This window comes from Drosophila navojoa, chromosome X, assembly GCF_054131105.1.
Source record: "Drosophila navojoa isolate 15081-1374.11 chromosome X, UAZ_NAV_1.0, whole genome shotgun sequence".
In the NCBI taxonomy this organism is placed as follows: Eukaryota; Metazoa; Arthropoda; class Insecta; order Diptera; family Drosophilidae; genus Drosophila; species Drosophila navojoa.
Genome location: NC_142895.1, coordinates 25,653,661 through 25,675,597, shown reverse-complemented (window position 1 = coordinate 25,675,597; position 21,937 = coordinate 25,653,661). Strand labels below are relative to the sequence as shown.

General features: G+C 39.6%; 2 protein-coding genes across 4 annotated transcripts; one reads left to right on the top strand and one right to left on the bottom strand.

The window, feature by feature from the left end:
• Nucleotides 1-1,865: 1,865 nt before the first annotated feature.
• Nucleotides 1,866-19,122, top strand: Snx27 (sorting nexin 27). Of its 2 annotated transcripts, none has more exons than XM_089264916.1 (5): nt 1,866-2,782; nt 16,498-16,683; nt 16,761-17,596; nt 18,153-18,331; nt 18,410-19,122. In XM_089264916.1, the coding sequence occupies exons 1-5, from the start codon at nt 2,541-2,543 to the stop codon at nt 18,476-18,478; spliced, it is 1,512 nt and encodes a 503-aa protein (XP_089121042.1). In that variant the 5' UTR covers nt 1,866-2,540; the 3' UTR covers nt 18,479-19,122. The 2 variants fall into 2 exon arrangements, with proteins under 2 accessions (XP_089121042.1, XP_030246074.1); XM_030390214.2 differs by lacking the exon at nt 1,866-2,782 and adding an exon at nt 16,303-16,430.
• Nucleotides 5,262-8,019, bottom strand: LOC115565100 (uncharacterized). Of its 2 annotated transcripts, none has more exons than XM_089264211.1 (2): nt 6,806-8,019; nt 5,262-6,200 (listed from the first exon to the last, which is right to left on the bottom strand). In XM_089264211.1, the coding sequence occupies exons 1-2, from the start codon at nt 7,719-7,721 to the stop codon at nt 5,746-5,748; spliced, it is 1,371 nt and encodes a 456-aa protein (XP_089120337.1). In that variant the 5' UTR covers nt 7,722-8,019; the 3' UTR covers nt 5,262-5,745. The 2 variants fall into 2 exon arrangements, 1 of the variants encoding a protein (XP_089120337.1); XR_016197376.1 differs by lacking the exon at nt 5,262-6,200 and adding an exon at nt 6,482-6,681 and having other exon boundaries at nt 6,746-8,016.
• Nucleotides 19,123-21,937: the final 2,815 nt, after the last annotated feature.

Sequence of the window (21,937 nt, the reverse complement as noted above, 5' to 3'; positions counted from 1 at the left end):
ATAACTGTATTAGACACGTAAGCTAAAAAGATAATAGTTCAGTTCGTAATGCCGTAATAATCGACAACACAAAAATCAAAAACAAAAATATTTAAAAGAAAATTACAAAACATTAATATATATTATTATACGCGCTAGGCTTAAGCATAAAACAAATCACATTTAATGTTTATTTTAATTAATTAAAAAAAAAGAAAAAAAAAATTGGAATGATAATGTCTATTGTAATGCCGCGTTCAACTTGAAATCCTATTTATTAAGTCAGTTATTATTATCCTTTTTTTTTGCTAGAGCTTATTAAAACTCGGTTTGTACGTCATTTAATTCTTAAACGTTAAAACGCTGTTTTTTTTTGTTTTTTTTTTTTCTCAATGTATTGTATTTAGCAGAAATCTAAATTAATTATCTAAGCAACTGATCTAATTATCTACATATATATGTAATAAGCAAAAAGTTTTTTTAAAATTGTTTTTAACCCTTGGCTTAAGTTTGATTTTAGGTTTTAGTTTTTATGCAGCAATTGCAACGTTAATACACACATATAAATATACACACACACATACATACACATTTATATGCATACAAACATTACATACATATAACATATACATATAAACAAATTGAGAAAATGAAACAACAAAATTGTTTTTTTTTTTTTTTCAACCAAACAAATAATTTTTTATCGATAAATTTCTATTTGTGCGTTATTACACACTGTTCGTTGGCGAAACGTAAGAATAACCGTTATAACGTATGCCTTTTTCGTTTATCATGCTTGCATCCGTTTCTTTTCTAATTACTTAAATTACAAACGTGTTGGCAAACGCGTCAACACAGCAAAAACAATAGTCGACTTAAAATATGCCTCCAAAAAAAGAACAGTTTTAAAATAATAATACTTACAATTATAAAATCAGGGCAAATCTTGAATTTGATATGAATATAGTTATATGCATGTATTTTTATTTGATTGACACACACACACACACACACACACGATCCCGGACTCACTACGGCTGCTCGCCCTGCCGACTCAGCGGAGCTCATGTATGATATGAATGTATCCCTGTGCCGTCCCTTACATGTCTTTCTTCCCTCCCCATCTTCACTTTATGTTTGCACATGCAATTTGATCACTGGCTCCCTTTTTTCCTAGCTATATATACTATATATTTATTAGCGGCTCTTTTTTCTAGCAATATTTGATATAAATTCAAATTCAAAATCTTAAAACTAACTTCGGGCCTTATTTTTACGGTCAGCTTATTAGCCAATACGCTTGTGAGTTGCCGTGTTTAATTAATTTGCACTTTCCAGGACTTGAAATAATATGTAAATTAAAATTTTAATGTTTGTGGTAATCTTCGTAAGAATTTAAAAAACACATGCAATACAATACACTATCGCTTAAATACAAACGAATTAATAATATGAGGAAATTGTATAATTTAGTAAAGTTTGCTGGAGTGTCTGCTAGTTTCACACTTGAAATGTTAAATGACATTTTAAAAAAATCGGCACTAGTTTTATTTATCAACAATCGTCAACAAAAGGCAGCTGATTATAATCGATTAGTAGTTCATCGATATTGAGCTATCGAGTATCTATTTTGAATTGTTTCAAAGTTTTTCTACCAGTTTTATGTTAGAATAAATCAAATGTGATCTTAATAAATAGTTGCTTCATAATAATAAGCTTATATTATAATAATTAATGTGTTTGGCATGTTCGGCTTGTTGTCAGCGTTGCCATTTAGTTGCAAGCCGCCTGCTGTTCAGTTCGATAATGAACCGGTCACGAGGAGTCAGCTCATTTGTATCGTTCAGTTCATCGTGCAGTCACCTAATGGACAAACCCAACACTAGCGCCTGACAGTTGTTGGGCGAGTGGCAACGGCAAAGGCAAAGGCGAAAGAGGCGAAAGCAAAAGTGAATTAAGGAAAGCAGAGGCAATATGCAAAATTAATGTGCGCTCCGCACGTTGTTTGCTGTTAACTGTTTAATCGCAATGTAAACTATAAACAATTGCAATTGCTAGCCCATAACATACACTCGCTCTCACACATCTGATTCACTTAACAAATCACGGCGTGTAATACCGATTTCTGTTGCAGTTGCAAGTTACTACGATTTACCAATTTCCGTGTTATTATTTCTGTTTTTTTTGTGTGTGTGTATGATTTGCGGAAAGTAAAAGTGGCTGCCGCTGCGGCCTGCCTTTGCCTGTATGTGTATTTGTGTTCGTCTCGATTACATTCATGTTCATTCGGTTGCGTTTGTGTGTGTGTGCGCGCGCGAATGTTTGTGTGTAAAAAGAAGTTGCAGAAATACAAAAGTTACGCAAAAACATAGCAAAATTGTGTAAAATAACAACAACCACAACGACAACAACAAAACCTGCCGCCTGCCAGTGTGCGTCTGTGTGTGTGCTTGGGTCTGCCTGCGTCCGTGCGTGTGTGGGTGGGTGTGTGAGCGTGCGTGCGTGTGTGTGTGTGTCTCGGCTCTGCTCTGCTTGGAGCGCAGCGTACCGGCTGCACAGAAATGAGCGAAAACAACGGCACCAGCGGCACCACCATCACAGCCGCCAATGGACCGCGCGTCGTCACCATCCACAAGACGGAAACTGGCTTCGGCTTCAACGTGCGCGGACAGGTGTCCGAGGGCGGCCAATTGCGTTCAATCAATGGCGAGCTGTACGCTCCGCTGCAGCACGTCAGCGCTGTGTTGGAGAACGGAGCCGCCGAGAAGGCTGGCATCAAGAAAGGCGATCGCATACTCGAGGTGTAAGTATATACCGCCCCTAGTGAGAACAATAAAGTGATAGCATAATATAATGAAATACAAGCAATAGCGAAACTTCAAGGAAGCTTCATGTTTGACCTGTTTGTTCGCGCCCCGCCCCGCACCGCTGCTCTGGCGTGAGTGAGAGTGAGCGAGCGACCCACCCACAAAACGTCTCCACTCGAAATGGAAAGAAACTTAAAACTGCCGCTTGGAAGTCCTGGAATCAATAAACACTGTTCACTGTATGTGTGCGTGTATGTGTGCGTGAGAGAGAGAGGGCTGTAACTGAAATTCGCTGTCATCATATCTGGCAACCGTTTGTTGCTGCTTCTTTAGCTTCTTTCTATTGTTGTTGTTATGGCGTAATATTTATACCATTGTTTGGCCACACTTACATGCAAACATTCACACTTGCGCGCACCTACATAAAGACACATAAGTATATACGTACATACATATCTATGTATGTACACATACATATATGAGCGCCCACAGAGCCAGCTAATTAAAATGCTGCCCTCGCTCCCTCTGCCGCTCTGCATGCATTGCTGCTCTCTGTCACTCCACTCAGACGCTCATTTATATGCTCTCTCAGTGTTTTTTTGTGTCGTTCTCTTGTATTGTTGTTTTTCTTTCTTTTGCAGTCTGTCCTTTGCTAAGCTTTTTGTTTTGCATCTTTGACATTTTGCGTTATCGTCGCTCAGCCAAATGCTATCAATCAATGCATGCTGCATATAATTGAGTTTTGTGGTGGTCGCCCGTGTTGTGATAACCTTTTCAGCCCCATGCCCCACTCTCGCGCGCTCTCGCTCTCTCTCTGTATATGTCTCTGTCTCTGTCTTTCCCTCTGTCTCTTTGACAGCTGCGGAAACCTGCGCACAAATTCAATTAATAAATTTAGCTATTTTGTTGCGCGGCGGATAACAACTTAATTATCGTTCGCATCGCACACCCGCAGCTCCCACAGTCAGCCCACAATTCACCCACTGCACATAACTGTGCTTGCCACGCCTCGCACGCTTCTCGCTCCCCGCCCCGTGCAAGCACACGCCACAAATTGGCAAATGTTTATTTTTCATATAGACTTTTTTTATTTTTACGAATTTTCGCACTTTTTGCTGGCAGCACGTCATTGTCGTTGTTATTGTGGCCGTAGCTGTTGTTGCTGTTGTTGTTGTAGTTGCTGGGTGGCCCATTATTTGATTATGAATGTACTGAAGCAAGAACAACAATTACTGTTATGATTTGGTCGCACGTGTGCAAACAAAGCAACAGTAATCAGAGCTTCACAAACATCCAAATAATTTTTTTTTGTAAATTTTTAATTTTTGTTTTGTTTTACTTTCGTTACGCGTTTTATATTACTCCCATTCGTTAAGAGCGCAGCGTTTAGAGGTTCATTTGAATTGAACCAGTTCAAGTAGAATTTTTCGTTTATCTTCTTCATTGCACTTCCTCTTTAAGCTTTAGCTATAAATTATAAGACTGTTTGACTCAACGGCTGTTAATATAAAAGATTCACAAAATTTATTGCTATTTTTATCGGTTCACTTTTGGAAATGAATTCATTTGTGAACCAGTTTAGCTACTTTTTCTTAAGATACGGAACTTAAATGGCAAACGATCTTATTAAAGTTCATATTTATATAATCTATTTACGATCATATTATCCAGATAGTTAAATTTCAAATTTGGCATTCCTTGGGATTAGTCTGAAATATTAACGATTTATTTATTTTGCTCGTTCTTACACATTATAGCTCATTTTGTTTACGTATTATTACTATTTATATATGTAATGGGGCTATTTATGACATACGTTTGTTTACACTTTGATAATAGTTTTGCATTGATATGCAGCTCTATATATGTACATATACATATGTATATAGTCATTTTGTATTCGTTTATTTTGTACGATTATAAATGACTCGACTTTTAAGCTGTACCTTGATAATGCAAAGCCAGCTTATCTGAGAATTTTTTGTATATTTGTACATATGTATATATGTATGTATATGGCTATATACCCTAATAATTAGAATGTTTAGCTACAATTTTATTGCCTTTGTTTTGTTTGCAATGTAATTTGATTCTCTTCCGTTCTCATGAATTTATTTCATTATTTCAGATAAATATATATACATATGTATGTACAATACATGTTTACTTTCGCAACTGTTTTAAGATCATTAATATTGCAAACCATTTTCAAATGTCACAAATTGGACTTAGCTGTATTGATTTTCCACTCTGTTTATAGTAGTTGAAGTGTGGGTCCTTTAACTAAGAAATATGTGTATTAGAATATATTCGATTAATACAATAATTCTTGAAAACGATATGGGAAATAAAATGTATATATATATATAAATTTGAACATATTTATTATTATCCTTACATATCTCATTTACATATTTACTTATGGTCAATCAAATGTTCATACATATGAATATATCTATAATATACATCACTTACATATTTTATTTATATATTTTTAAAACTTTTCATATTTTGTTTGAAGTTACATTCAAAGATCATTCACATGCATAAAAGGATTTGTTTAATTCGTGATATTATGTCGTTAGCAGTTACGCTTGCCCAGCCCTATTTTCCTCCAGCCCTGTTTTTTGAGTGTCTCTCATACACGAACTTCTCCATTAACTCTCACTCTCGCTCCATCTCTCTTGCTCTTTCACTCTCTTTTTCGTTAGCGCTGACTTTGAGGGGCGTTTTTTTTGTTGTTTTTGTTTTTGGGCTTTTCTGTTGCCGGTTGGCAACCGTTAATGCCGCCTCTTCGCTCCCTCCACATCCGCCTGGTCGTCGTGCTTATCAACATTACAGTTTTACTTCAGGGCGCTGCACAGGGATAAGGTTTGGGGGTGTATGTATATGTGAAATTTCTCTCTCTCATTGTTTATTCATCAGAAAAAATGCTTTGCAATAATTTGTTGCTAATTACTCATAGACGGGGCCATAGATGCTCGAGCAGGCGTTGCACGCCCCTTATAACGCCCACCGCTTGCTGCTGCTGCTCCTGCTCTTGCTCCTGCTTTTGCTGCTGCTGCCACTTGGTGGGCAAGCTGTTGCAGAGGGTGCCATTGCAGCGCACACAGTAGGGATCGTTAGCGCTGCATTCGGGCACCTCGCCGGCACAGCCACGCACCGTATAGACCAACTGGAGACGGCTAAGGACGGTGCTCACGCACAGCTCGGCTGGGCTGCTGCAGTTGCTCTGCGCCATGGCGCTCGGCAGCTGCATGGCAGCGCAGTCGTCGCCGTGCTCCAGCGAATTGCACCGATAGCAGCTGCGCACCGACCAACGGTTGCAGCCGTCGCTGCTGCGGCAGAGCTGGCAAGCCTCGCCGCTGCCGGGCACGAAGTTAGCATCCGCGCAGCCGCGACGCAGCAGCGTATCTGTGGACATGAATGGGAGGAAGAAAAGGAATAGGTGAATAAAAGAAACAAGAAACAATCTGGAAGGAAGCATAAATGTTATATGCTAATGCGTTAAGTTGGCTGCGCGTGACTAATGCGTGTGAGCCAGTGTGTGTGTGTGTGAGAAAGAGAGAGAGAGATAGAGAGCTTCAGGGCTGCAAGCAGGTAATAAACAGTTCCTGGTGTAGTAGGTGCAGCGAGCTAGTTCGCAGTTTCTCTTTATTTTGGCAAAATAGCAACAATTAATATATATGTAAATCGTATTTCAGCTGTTCAAATGTAATTGTGAATTCAGTATTCAAAAATTCATAGAAGCCATGAAGGTCATTTATCGAAATAATTATTTTACAGAGTGGTTCATATGTGTTTAAAAATCGCTGACTGAGCTTAATTTTGGAATTAAAATAATTGCTTAACGAGAGAGTAGTTCAAAGGGAGGGAGAGTGGCTAATAACTGAAACTGGACAAATGAATTAATTAATTTTAATTGGAACTGGCTCATATTAACGCAGTGCCTGTCCCACCCTAGCCTGGCTCAAAATTGGAACTAGTTCACATTAACGCAGCGCCAGACTCACCCTAACCTTGCTCGCACGAGTAACAGGCCGTAGTGCCCGGAGCGCACTGTTCGCTCTTCAGAGCATGGCCGCTGCGGCAATTGGGATTGCTGGTGGAGTTGCAGGTGGCGCAGGCAATGTCCTGGCATTGGGCGTTGCAGTTGTCGCCATAGCACTCCTGCAGCTGGCCGGTGGGGAAGAAGCCCATGGTGGTGGAGCAGCCGCGCTGGAGCACCTCCGTTTGGTTATTGTGGTGCGTGAAGCAGCGCTCCCGATGGCCGTACATCACCTTGTTGACGCACTGCGTCACAGTGGCATTGGAGAGCGCACACTGGCTGGACTGCTCGGGCTGCTGCTCGCGCTGGCAGTCCGGATTGCCCGCCAGCCGATTCGACGTGCACTGCAGGCAGTGGCTCTCGCTGACCGTTAGCTCCGCGTTGCAGCCGTTGTAGTTGCACTTGAGGCAGACGTGGGGGCAGTCCGGGGGCAGATTGGTGTGCTCGCAGCCGCGCTGCGTGTTGCTCAGGTGCAGGATGTTCGTGTAGCAGCGATCCTTCTCGTTGTACACCGGGCAGGGCAGCAGCAGCTCGGGCCGAGTGCTCACGTCGATGCAGCTGGCGCCGCTGCACTGGTAGCAGCGCAGCCGATCCACCGGAAAGACGTGCCGATTGCAGAGGCTCGTAGTGCAGCGATCGCAGCGCTCGCCGCAGTAGCCATTCGGATAGAGGCGACGCAGGCAGCCGCGACGCGTCACTCCCGCTGTAACGGAGGTCACACACTCATCGTTCGGCTGGCTGCACTCCTCCACCTCCAGCTGCTGGCCCGGCCGTGTGGCGCACTCGGCATCCTCGGCCGAGTCGCAGGCGTAACATTCCAGGCCAACGGCCGCCAGGAGCAACTGCATCACAGTCAGAATCCATAACAAGCGCCTTGAGCTTCGCATCTTCTCGCAGCTGTTGCCACTTTTCGACTGTCCAACAAAGAAATCCAAAACGAGTTGGGCTTAGCCACAATTTCAGATTAGATTAGCTCGATGTCTATCCTCAAGTGGTTTGCCCAAATCGCTGTTAGTCTTTTCATTGTTCCATTGTTTGATTTAATTTCATATACTATATATATAAATATATATATTTTATCTGTCCGATCGCCCTGATATTGTCATTTGTCCATAATAAAACATTTCTATATGTTTCCTAGACTCTAGTGTCCCCTACATAGACCTCATTTGCTCGGATTGAATTCGATTTGATTTGAGTATCAACGTCAACTGTTAAATGTTAAGGTTCGATTTATGAGTCGACTATGCCATATATCTAAAATATATTCTCTATATAAATATAATCATTTGTATATCTTTGTTTAGCTGTTTTGCTCTGCCATTTCCCAAATATTGGCTATAATATAATTAGTTTGCTCAAATAGTCAAACACAAGCCGCAAAGAGCAAACAGTAATCGCTTGATGGAAGTCGGGTGTTATAAGCTCTAGATATCAATAATTTGGTATGCGGCGGCTCTAGCAACCAGCTCTGTGGCATAAGATTCATTGGATCTAGGTTAAATCATGAAACTATTTCAGGAAAAAGGAATATTTATGAATCGAAAGTGTGCGAATCGAACAAGTGTGTGTGTGGTGAGTATGTGAATGTGAGTGTGTGTGTTTGTCTGTCTGTGTCTGTGTGCTTGTTACACTTAAGATATTTTGCTAAGCTTTTTGGGTTTTTGCTTCTGTTGCACTTGCAATTCGAAATGGCGCACGGTCGGGGCATGGCATTCAATGGGGATTATGAACTATTTCCATTTCTTGTTGTTCGACGTGTGGCTCGTTAAAACATTTACGACAACAATGCCATTCATCCACCCATTCGACCCACTCACCAGCAACAACTAAATAAAGCACGTTAAACATGAAAATGAAAATAAAAAAAAATAAAAACATACATAAATTCAATAAGCTTAGGGTTGAACTTTAGTTGGCTGTTTTCCGTGCGAGGGTATATTTCTGCTCATACGCTTGCATGAGCATGGGGTATATTGACTGAGTCCAATATCAGCAGCAGAATGTGGAGAAAGGGATTGAAATGGAAATAATATTCGTGAAATTTTGAAACTGCTAAAGCCAGACAAAATTCTCAACATGAGGGACATTATGAAAAAGGAGCATTTTCTTTATCAGAATAAGACGGAATAGTTTTCTATATCGTATCAACTATTCCAGATTTGGGATAGTTTTCTATATCGTATGAACTATTCCAGACACGATATAGGAAACTATTCCCTCTGCTTATCTATTATATTGCCTTATAGTTTTGGCAATTGCAAAATCTAGAGTCTACAAGATTGATATATTGATATGACTTATTCCTTGAGTGATAGAAATCGATACGTTCATGTATCTAATTAAGAGATCATAAAAGCTAGAGATACTATATTTATATATTTTCATATAAAACTTCTTGTATTGTCATCTATGTATGTCTATGTCAGAAATGTTTTTGATTTTAAGTATAAATTCACTTGATTTCAAGTAATATAATATTATGATTTACCATAGCCTATATTTGCATATCATAGGAGCCCTATGTTTGCTGCATGGAAAGAAAAGTTAGGTTAGGGTATGTCTTCAGTCGGTCACTCCCACTTACGTCTTTCGAATCGCATTATAACGCATCCTCTAAACCATAAATAGTACAACTTTTATATACTTTGGTGTATGCTCAGGGTTTGGGACTGCTTAAGACAGCTTAATTTATTTGGCTCTTTCTCTTTCTCTCTTGCGCACATGCGTTCTACCTCTCTTCTTTACCGACTCTCAAGTAATTTACAAACAATTGCCAGAGCTTAATGAACTTAAGAGCTTAATGTACTTAAAGGTACTATTTTGGGCGTAAATAACTTGATTTTTCCTAGCAAAATTGGAGTGTACACAACCTTAGAGTTAGCTGAAAAATCGATTCTGACTAAAAATAAGTAAATGCTAATAACAACAAGTATCCTAATAAGAATTATAATAAATCCCTATTTATACAAATCCCATATATATATATTGTTGAGCCCTATGGATGCTAATGGCTTCAAATTCTATTTGATTCTAATCAAATATTTTGTACTTTGCACATATTCATCTCTTTCAACTGTCTAATACATTCGATTAAGGGTATTCACACGTCGGCCTAGTAGTTTTTTTTTTTTCTTTTTTGAGTTTTTGTTTAAATTTATTTAATGGTACCACAAATTTTGTGTTTTTGTGGTTATGTGTTCCATGTTCTGTTGTTATTCCCATGTTCAAATTGTAGTTGTTGTTGTTGTTGTTTGCTCGGGTGGCATATGCCCCAAGAATAATCAATAGATTTGCGTCAGTGGATTGGTTTTGGCAGAGGTAGGTGAAAGTGCTTGGTGGTTGGGCCCGCCGGCCCTTGGACTAAGCTGATGAGTTTTGTGGTTTCCGGGGCTCGGACTCACATTTGGATTTAGATTTAGGTAAACGCTACGAAATTCTTGTTCTTTTTTTTTGTTTTGCTTAAAATTAGTCCACAAAAAGGTGAGGAAAAACCAAAAATATGAGTCGAGGAAAAAGGCAGTCAAAATAGCAATATTTCCTGAAAGAGGGAAAAACACTTTCAGAGAGAGAGAGAGAGAGAGAGAGAGAGAGAGAGAGGAGAGAGAGAGAGAGAGAGAGAGGAAGTGTAGTGAGTGAGATATGGTGAATTGTTAGACAGGTGGCAACGCTTATTAACAAAACAGCTTAAGGATATCCAAGTGATTAGCTTAAATAACGGACAGGATATGTCCCTATATCTACGTAACAAGGACAAGAGTTTAAAAAAAATCCATATAAAATATAATATAATTAATAGAAATATAAATATAAATATAAATACTAATATAAACTATAAATATAAAGATAAATATAAATATAAATATCACTATAAATATACCTATCAATATAAATTATAAATATAAAATATAACTATAACTATCCTACATGCATACACTATCAATATAACTTACAATCACTCTCAAATTATTACATCTACTATCTACACCTCTCATATCCTCTCCTATCTATCATCCCTCTATCTCCCATCGCCCTCTCCCTCATCCCTCTCCCTCTCCCTCTCCCTCTCCATATCCATCTCACTCTCCCTCTCCCTCTCCCTCTCCCTCTCACCTTCCCTCTCCCCTCATCCCTCTCCCTCTCCCTCTCCCTCTCCCTCTCCCGCTCCCTCTCCCTCTCCCCTCATCCCTCTCCCTCTCCCTCTCCCTCTCCCTCTCCCTCTCCCTCTCCCTCTCCCTCTACCTCTCCTCTCCCTCCTCACTCTCCCTCTCCTCTCCTCTCCCTCTCCCTCTCCTCCCTCTCCCTCTCCTCTCCTCTACCTCTCCCTCTCCCTCTCCCTCTCCTCTCCCTCTCCTCTCCCTCATCCCTCTCCCTCGCCCTCTCCCTCTCCCTCTCCTCTCCCTCTCCTCTCCTCCCTCTCCCTCTCCCTCTCCCTCTCCTCTCCCTCCTCTCCTCTCCCTCTCCCTCTCCCTCTCCCTCTCCCTCTCCCTCTCCCTCTCCCTCTCCCTCTCCCTCTACCTCTCCCTCTCCCTCTCCCTCTCCCTCTCCTCTCCCTCTCCCTCTCCCTCTCCCTCTCCTCTCCCTCTCCCTCTACCCCTCTCCCTCTCACCTCTCCCTCTCCCTCCCTCTCCTCCCCTCTCCCTCTCCTCTCCCTCTCCCTCTCCCTCTCCCTTCCCTCTCCCTCTCCCTCTCCCTCTCCCTCTCCCTCTCCCTCTCCCTCTCCCTCTCCCTCTCCCTCTCCTCTCCCTTCCTCCCTCTCCCTCTCCCTCTCCCTCTCCCTCTCCCTCCTCTCCCTCTCCCTCCCTCTCCCTCTCCTCTCCCTCTCCCTCTCCCTCTCCCTCTCCCTCTCCCTCTCCCTCTCCCTCTCCCTCTCCCTCTCCCTCTCCCTCTCCCTCTCCCTCTCCCTCTCCCTCTCCCTCTCCCTCTCCCCTCTCCCTCTCCCTCTCCCTCTCCTCTCCCTCTCCCTCTCCCTCTCCTCTCCCTCTCCCTCCTCCCTCTCCCTCTCCCTCTCCTCTCCCTCTCCCTCTCCCTCTCCCTCTCCCTCTCCCTCTCCCTCTCCCTCTCCCTCTCCCTCTCCCTCTCCCTCTCCCTCTCCTCTCCCTCTCCCTCATCCTCTCCCTCTCCTCTCCCTCTCCCTCTCCCTCTCCCTCTCCCTCTCCTCTCTCCCTCTCCCTCTCCCTCTCCCTCTCCCTCTCTCCCTCTCCCTCTCCCTCTCCCTCTCCCTCTCCCTCTCCCTCTCCCTCTCCCTCTCCCTCTCCCTCTCCCCTCTCCCTCCCCTCTCCCTCTCCCTCTCCCTCTCCCTCTCCCTCTCCCTCTCCCTCTCCCCCTCCCTCTCCCCTCCCTCTCCCTCTCCCTCTCCCTCTCCCTCTCCCTCTCCCTCTCCTCTCCCTCTCCCTCTCCCTCTCCCTCTCCCTCTCCCTCTCCCTCTCCCTCTCCCTCTCCCTCTCCCCTCCTCTCTCCTTCCCTCTTCTTCCCTCCCTCCTCCCCACCCCTTCTTGTTCCCCTTCGCCATTCCTGTGCGTATCTCTCCAATGTTGTTACCAACGCCATGAGCGTTAGATTTTCTTGGGACATTGTTCGAGTACATCAATTTGATTGACGTTAATTTTATGCTCAGTTTATTTAATTTGCCTGTGTTGCTGTGTTGGCTCAATTGATTAACTAGTAAATCGTATATCTCGGATAATAAACAATTTAATACACCTAATGCTTGCTCAATCCTTAACTGCAGGTATTTCTGTAATATTTATTGTGTTTTATTCTTTGTTTCATTCATTTCTCTTCTATTCTATTCTATTATATTTGTAAAATAAAAGATATTTGTGAAAATAAAGAGAGATTATATAGTCCAGTATCTAAACTAAAACGAGTAGATATTGTATATCGAATGTGTCAAGAAAAAACTATTTTGTGTGTGTACAAAACTTTATCAGGAATGAATATTGTATGAATGAACTTTCGTTCTTACTCTCTATCTTTCTTTCTCTTTCTCTATCTCTGTCTCTCACCCTTTCTCTCCCCCTCTCGCACATTTTCAACTTAGTTTTTTAATTACACAAGCGCTCAAATAACTTTTAACAAAAGTTGTTTCCTTTTGTCAAGGGATAGTTGATTGTAAATTGGAAGAAAGTACTACAAGGATATCAAATGCAGCTTTTCGTGTAAATTTTTGAGCTAAATTCGAACAAAAGACAATGAAAAGGAATTGAAGAAAAGAAAGTTCAAGAGAATTTCATGTACTAGCGCAACAAGGAAGCTATCAAGATAGAGATACTTATATAGATACAGGTACAAGTACATATACATTTACAGATAGAAACAGAGATACAGATGTAGAAATATATAAGTTTCATTTGCCTTTCACTCTCATAGGTTTCTCGCTCAAGACACTGAAGCGATTTACAGGGTATACAAAATTATCGTACTTTATATATAGAATATATGCCTCCTTTGTAGGCTAACCCGAATCCCTCTGCCAATCTCATCTGTAAAGAGAGCTCTTATATTTGCATGCAAAAGTTTCGTAATTGCTTGAACATGTTCACGTGGCGCTGTCAAATAAATGTATTCTAGTTTTTAGCAGCCGAAACTGGTTTCGTTTAGTGTCACGTCTCTCTTCCAATCTCAATCTCTGCTGATCTCCTGCAGACTTAGTTCATAAGGAAGGCTATAGATGGCTATGGCTGTTGGCTATGCGGTTTACGTGACATAACTAGCCGCAGACCAACTAACTAGTTGTTAAATTTAACATCTAGTTTAATAATGGTACGTCGCATAGATATATAGCACAGATAAAGTAGCTTCAAATTTAATAGCCATTAAAGTGTAATTTTAAATGAAATATAATATAATTATAAATGTTAGTAATTTCCTAACTCCAACCTTTCCTAGACCTAATCAGCTTAACGTAACAGTTACATTCATTTCAAAGAAAAAACTGAGTAAACATTGTTATCGATTTATCGATTTAAGCATAGATTAAAACTAAATTGCAGAGTATCTGATCAGTCGCGCAGTTGAGAATAACTCTTTGGAGGCAGAGCTAAGCTTAACTGCTTGCCGACTTAATATGACTTGCAATTAAATTACAGGGTATCCGACTAGTTGCATTATATTGCACTAGTAACAGGCCTTGGCAATAGCTTAAAAGTGTGGATCTTAGTTTATCAACTCAACAAGAGCTCTGTTCAAATTTAATGGGTATCTGAGTGGTCGTGTCTTCAACAGAACCTTGACAATATCTCGAGAGCTAAGTGTAATGAGATTTACAGAGTATCTACTAAGTTTGGCATACAACAGGCGTATGTCTGCATGTCTGTACATGTGTGTGTGTGTGCGTGTGTGTATGATAGGTATGCTTCAATATGAGTCATGTCATAATGCTGTTATTTTTTGTTGCTGTTAATGGTATTGTTGTCCCTGTGCGTCAGCAGCGGCACGAAAAGCAATGATATCTGCGATTTATTTATCTGTGCTGCAGTGGCAAAAGTCAAACCGGAAAGACGCACACACACACACACACACACACACACAGAATGCACACACAATAACAACAATGTCTAAGAAGTGTCGTCTGGTCGTGTCCAACGGTGGCCAAAAGGAAGCCAACAGCAAGCGACAGCGCGGCGAATGCAATTTCCAATTGAATTGGCTAAAAGCAAAAACTTGATCGAATCTCAAAGCAAGCTGCAGCCTAAGCCATACAAAATGTCTATATATATAAATAGACATGTATATAATATATACAAGTCTTTATATATATTATAAAATTTAATCTAATGTAATGCCATTGCATGCAAGTGTTAATAAATTGAATTACTTCATTGCAATGCATTTGCCTATTTAGTTTGCTGAACACCCATTGAATGTGCAAATGCGGGGTATATTGGTTATCCGTTAATGTAGATCTATAACGTGCAGAACTCAAGCGAGTCAACATTAGTTTAATGTTTAAACAGGGTATCTCGAAGTCGTTCACTCTCACTCAAGTGGCACGTGCGACTGTAGCTTGTTTTATTTCTCTACTTTTGCTGCGTTAACAACGGCAAATTGGCCGGCGCTTGTTTCGTGGGCACTTGTGACGTCACATGTTCAGCTTTTGGCGTTGCCAGACTAAAGCCAAAATGAGCAAAGAGTTCACTCCAAAATTCGCAGGCTGAATCACTGTTAAATGAATCAGTTTTTTCATCAAATTTGAGTTTTTCAAAAAATTCTTTGATTTTTCGGGCTGAAATTTTTGTTCTTTTCATTGTTAATTGTTGTTCTTGCATGCTTTTCGCTTTTGGTTATTGAATGAACTCATTTGTAAACATGTACATATATCGTCATTCCATTTGACGTTTGGCAGCGAATGTAATTAAGCACTTGTAAGACTCATTGGACAGCAGTTGGATGCAATGTAATATCAATTGGAATAATAAACAAAAATTTCATAGAACTGCCCTAGCATACAAATGGGAATTATTATTAGCTACATATATGTAAATTGAGTTTATTTCGTAAAAATTGAATTAATGACGCTGCTCTTTGCAATTCTCCATTGCCCCGGCAAAGGTTCTCTATTACAATCAATTTAAGTGTACATTATTCTTCTATTTTATTCTATGTCTTTTACTCTTTTCTTCAGTCTTTGTGTTCTGTCTCTCTCCTTTTCTACTATCTTAGTGCTCCTCTATTGTATTCTGTCCCTCTCTGTATCTCTTGTCCCCCTGCTCTCAAAAAGTTCATTGTTCATCTCTTTCAATATCTACCTTTCTCTCTCTGTTGAGCTTTCTTCTTCTGCGCCAGTCTCCGTCTATTTCATCACACTCATTATCTAAGTTTCTCCCTGTCCTTCTTTACTTTCGCTCTATCTCTCTCTGTTTTTTACATTCGGTGTCTCTTTCTATTTCATTATCTATAAATATTTATGTCTCCCTACCTTACTCTCATTCTCTTTCTGTGGCTTCTGTTTCATTCTCGTTCTCTCTCTCTCTCTCTCTCTCTCTCTCTCTCTCTTTCTCTCACTATATATATGTATTGATATATATCTCTCTTGATTAGTTATTTAAATTTAGCTCTTACTCTTTCTGAAAACCCTCTCGGTCCCTAGTTATCTTTCTCATTCAGATTTTGTTTCTATTACTTTCGGTCTTTGTAATCTCTTTCGCCCTGAAATTACGGTTTTCCATGCAAGTTCACATCAAGAATCAACATGTTTTCGAATTGATCAATTCGTGCCACAATAAATTGTTTGCTTTCCATTGAGAGCCGTAGAGCCGTAGACCCGTAGAGTGCAGCTCCATTGAATGTGCTCGAGTTTATCGTAAACAAACTCAACTTGACCCCAAATGGCAAGTCTGTTGACGGCGGCGTCTTATCAGTGCGCCAAGTGCCACAAGGTGCTCCAAGCGAGCGAATCAGAGCTTCCATCAGACCACCTCAGAGCAGGGGCTCAGTCTTTTCCAGTCTTTTCTCTTAATTAATCAGACTCTGGCAGCAGCCGCCTGAGCATCGAGTGGACTCGCCTCGTCGACTAGCAGAGAATCCTTTAGAATGTTGCCCTTTCATTGCATCCACTATGCGCAGCTCAGCGCGATGGAGCAGCGCTGCAGGCGGTATTGGAGCCACTGACCATCCAAAGGTTATTCACAAACTCTCTTTTTTTTTGTGTATGTATTGCAGCAATGGCGTCAGCGTGGAGGGCGCCACACACAAACAGGTGGTGGATCTTATCAAATCGGGCGGCGATTGCCTGACCCTAACGGTCATATCGGTCACGCAGCAGGAGGCTGACCGACTGGAGCCGCAGGAGGATCAAACTGGCTATTCCTACATAGACTACTCGGACAAGCGCTCCTTGCCCATCAGGTGAGTTATGCTGCTGCTGTCTCTGCGGAGTGATCCCGACGCCAGTCTAATCATCTATCCATCATCCATCCATCCAGCATACCCGACTACAGCATCGTCAATCGGAATGGGGAACGCTACATTGTCTTCAATATCCATATGGCCGGCAGGCAGCTGTGCTCGCGTCGCTATCGCGAGTTTGCCAACCTGCACTCGGCGCTGCGCAAGGAGTTCAGCGGCTTCAACTTTCCGAAGCTGCCGGGCAAGTGGCTCTTTCAGCTGAGCGAACAGCAGCTGGACACGCGTCGACGTGGCCTCGAGCAGTATTTGGAGAAGGTGTGCGCGGTGCGCGTGATAGCCGAGAGCGATTCAGTGCAGGATTTCCTGACCGATACGGAAGATGATATATCTGCGTCCCCGGTGGACATCAAGGTGATGCTGCCCGACCATGAGGTGACCAGCGTATCCGTTAAGAAGTCATCCAATGCCCAGGTGGTGTGGGAGATCCTGGTGCAGCGCGCCAACCTTACAGCCTATACGCAACAATACTTCTATCTGTTCGAGATAGTGGAATACAATTTCGAGCGGAAGCTGCAGCCCCACGAGATACCGCATCAGCTCTATGTTCAGAACTACAGCACCGCCTCCTCCACATGCCTCTGCGTGCGCCGCTGGCTCTTCTCCGTGAGCAAGGAGCTGACACTGCCCGATGGCGAGCAGGCGGCACGCTTCATCTTCTACCAGGCCGTCGATGAGGTGAATCGGGGCAATATACGTGCCGAGGGACGTCTCTACGAGCTGAAAGCACTGCAGGATGCCAAAAAGGCCAACGACTATCTCGCCTTGGCCCGCACACTGCCCGGCTATGGTGATGTTGTCTTTCCTCACTGCTCCTGTGATAGTCGCAAGGAGGGTCATGTCGTGCCCGCCGTGGGTGAGTCCCAACAGTCCACTAATGGATCTATAGGCATTTTTGGGGGAATTCTAGAAGAGTTTAGTTTTAGTTTATATATGTACTTATAGACAAATCTTATGAAAGCTTTACTCATATAGTTGAGCTCACATTCTATCAGAGATCAATGATAGAAGAGCTGACCTACTATACTCTGTACTATTATTCGCATATTCATGTTCATATGGAAAGGTCTCCAGCAATTAAAGCTGGTTCGCATGCAATTCAAGTAGTGACTCAACAATTTATAATTTATACAAATATTATTCACTGCTTTCCATGGAATATAACCCACATATTCTGAGCTGATTCAAGGGAAATGCAGTTAAAAGCGAATAAAAAGTATTATCAACTATTCCAATGAAAATTCCAATCGGAATTAAAGACGGTTTATTTCAATGAGAAGTGAGTGAATGATTTATCTGAACTAGTTCAAATAACTTTAAATATTCCATAGAAAAGTGCTGAGTCTGTCGTCTAATCGTTCTGTGTATAATAATATTTGAAGCACTCAACTAATTGTGTTTTGTATTTGCAGGAATGAAAAGTTTTCGCCTGCACGCGTGCCGCGAGGATGGCTCTTTGGAGGCGCAAATGGTGGAGCTGACATGGGATAGCATCACTAGCTCCGAGAGCGACGAGGAATCGATGTCGTTTTGCTTTCAGTACAATCGTCCAGATAAGCCACCTCGTTGGGTCAAAGTCTATACGCCATATGTAAATATATATATATATATATATAAGTATAAGACTGTTATACGCTCAATGTATGCTAACTGTTATACGTTTCTGTAGCACGCATTTCTCGCGGACTGCTTTGATCGGATTATGGAGGAACGCAAATGGGAGGACAGCGGCGATTAGAAGGATTCCTTACGGGCTCATCAGGCGCATTGATCAGATCTATATAGATATATATAGATATATATGTGTATATATATGTGTATACATATATATTGCAACTTAACCATCCCAGCAACATCACAGCGAGCGGCTCAATGCAATCTTAGTCACACTCACACGCATACACATACACACGCGCATACACACCTTCGCAGTTCATTAAATTTCAATCACAATTTTGTATATTTTGTATAACAGATTATTCGATTCGTGTGTTGTGTATATGGCTGTGTGCCTGTTTCCGTTTCCGTTTCCGTTTCTGTTCCCCTTCCCTTTCCCTTTCCCGTTCTGTATCCATTATGATTTCGTTAGCTTAAGCAAAAACAAAAAAAAAAAAAAAAAAAAAGGAAATTAAGAATAGAGAAGGCCAATTAACTTAGTCCAAAATGATATATACATGAGATGCCCATAGCCACAGACCTAGACAGTCAGAGTAATCGATACAGAGAGAAATAGAACCATATTATGTTTTAAGTGCTATATTTCTTATGTATATTGTATAAAATATATATTAGCTATATATGATGATATTTGTAAATTATGCAATGGGTCTAACACCACCACCAGCAACAACAACAACAACAACAACAACAACAACAACAACAACAACAAGAACAACACATGAATAAAAACGAAAAACGAAAACAAATGTTAACAGCGGCAACAAAATGTTTCAAGTTTATTAACAGCACTTTAGCACATAGAGTTAGAGATAGAAATAGAAAGAGAAAGCAAAAGAATGTTAAACATTACATACAAAGAAACAAATTTATATAGAAAACACACACACACCCACACACACATTATCACTCACAGCAAGGCACCAATTAAGCAAATGTTAAGCAAATCAAATTTAAAGATTCTCATCGAAAACATTATTAAAATATATAAGAAAAACAAACATCTACAAAATTTATTACAAATATTATATAAAAGCAAGACATACACACGTATACACTTTCAGAACACACACACATATATATTATTATTATTATTATTATTATTATTATTCATTCATGCATTTGCAGTAAATGAACACAACAAATATATACACAAAGCTGCTAAAACAATGTAAAAAGTCAATTTTAAATATAAAAAAAAATAAATAAATAAATAAAAAAAAACGCAAAATCGAAATGCATAGAACTTTATATAGAAAATACAATCAAATATAATATATATATGTACCGATGTATATATATATATATACATTTGGTCTGACGCATCATTTGTATGTAGTAAATAACAAAGCAAAACATGTTGATTATGTACTCGATTTGAATTTTTCTAGTAGAGAAGTAAACAAAAATGTTAGTTACACTTAAGAGATGTAAGAACAAAAACAAAATCATTTTTGAAACAACAGAAAATATGTTAAAACAAACAACTTTTTTTTTTTTTTTGGTTTAATCGAGGCAAAAGTTAAGCAACTATGTGTGTGTGTGTGTCAGTGTGTGTGTATGTGTGTGTCGTGTTTAACCTAAAGCAAATACATATTGTTTTCATAAAGCTATAGTTCAGTTAATTTAAGTAATAGAAATTATAGCAATCATGCACACAGCCGCACACACATACACACACCTACACCACTCACAAACACACTCATGCATATAAATATATATATATATATATATACGATGCAAGTGACGTCTGCTTGTGATATTTACAATTTACACAATTATAATTATGATTATGTATGTATATCATATATGTATATATATATGTACATACATAATCATTACCAATATGATTATTATTACATATGATTTTTTTTTTTTTTGGTCTTAATTATATATTTATTCACTTTACGCTATCTTATATATACATATATACATATATATGCACAGTGTCTCAAAAGCTGAATGAATTTGTCACTAGAAATATAAACATTTCCGATTACAACAAAATAAATTATAAATAAAGGAAAAGGAACACACTCTTCGGCCATTTAATGTAGCGCGAACGTTATACGTTTTGTTTTAGTTTGTATTATCAATGTATATTCCATAATAAATATTATTATTATTATTATTGTATATGTATGTTTATTCTATTATGTATTGATCCATAAATTATATAATTATTCTATATATGTATTCAACTGATTTCACTTTCTTTTGTAGTAAATGCAAAAACGAAAAAAGAACAAGAAAGAAAACTTCGATGAGCCGCAAACCATTAAAAAGAATAAATAAAGAAATGAAAGAAATATATGAGAGAAAATGTTAACATATTTAACGAGTAAGCAAATAATTTGTATTCGTATTTGAATTTGTATTTGTACCATTGAAAATAGCAACAACAACAAACACCAGCAACTAATTACTTAAAGACCCAATAAACCAATTGATTGATCAGGAAGTAAAGAAGATTCAAGAGCAAAAAAAAAAAATTATAATAAAAAGCATTCCAAAAAAAAAAAACAACAAAAATCGTAACGAAAGCGTAAAAATTTGAATATCAATGTTTTCTTACATACATATTAAAAATTACATTTAAATAATACATAACTTAAATAAAAAAAAACTTTATTAAAAAAAGTATATAAAATAAAAATCAAATTCACAGCAAATTAAGCGACTAATTCAGCATTCAATACAAAAGTTTATCATTCGAAAGAGAACAAACAAAAAGCTCGAGTGCGTGCCATATAGCGAGAGACTACTGTAAAGGCATGTGAACTCATTTGTAAAAAAGAATCAAGAACAACAAATGCAAACACCAATAGCAACACAAAACAAATCAAAGAGAGAATAAAGCAAAAACCAACAAATTAATAAAATAAAATGAACAAAAAATAACAATTTATTGAAAATAAAATTGCATTTTTTCCCTTTTCAAAAAAAAAGTATATGAAATGTTTTTGTTTTATTTGTTTTAAGATGTGAAACTTTTAGCAAATATTTAAAACTATAAATTCAGCGTTGCTCTGCATTCGCAAACGTTTGGGCCTTCTCCTCAATTCTATTCGATGCACTTGCCTAGGAAGAGGAGATTTAGTGATCAAGAACTGGAATGATAACTATTCGAGAGCGGAAAAAGCGTGACATATACATAAATTTTCAGGTTGTTCGAATCGGCTTCAAATGTTGTAATGTCTATAATCTTTTTCTATATCATTTTGATATTTTGTTGTTAATTTTCCCTCTATTTAAGCTGAAGACTTGAAATTTGGTACATACATATATTTATACCCTTGAATTATAATGCATTAGGATTTTTCGGCTAGTAGAGCAAATAAAACCAGCTGGGCGGCTATATAAAGGTTCTTATACTCCTTTTCTAGGCAGTTATTGATACCCCACTCCCTTGACCACTTTTACTTTAACCTTACTATCTAAAACTTTAATTTGTAAAATTGAAGAGCTACTACTAAGTATTATGCATTTCCCATCAATCCGCATGATTACATTCATTATA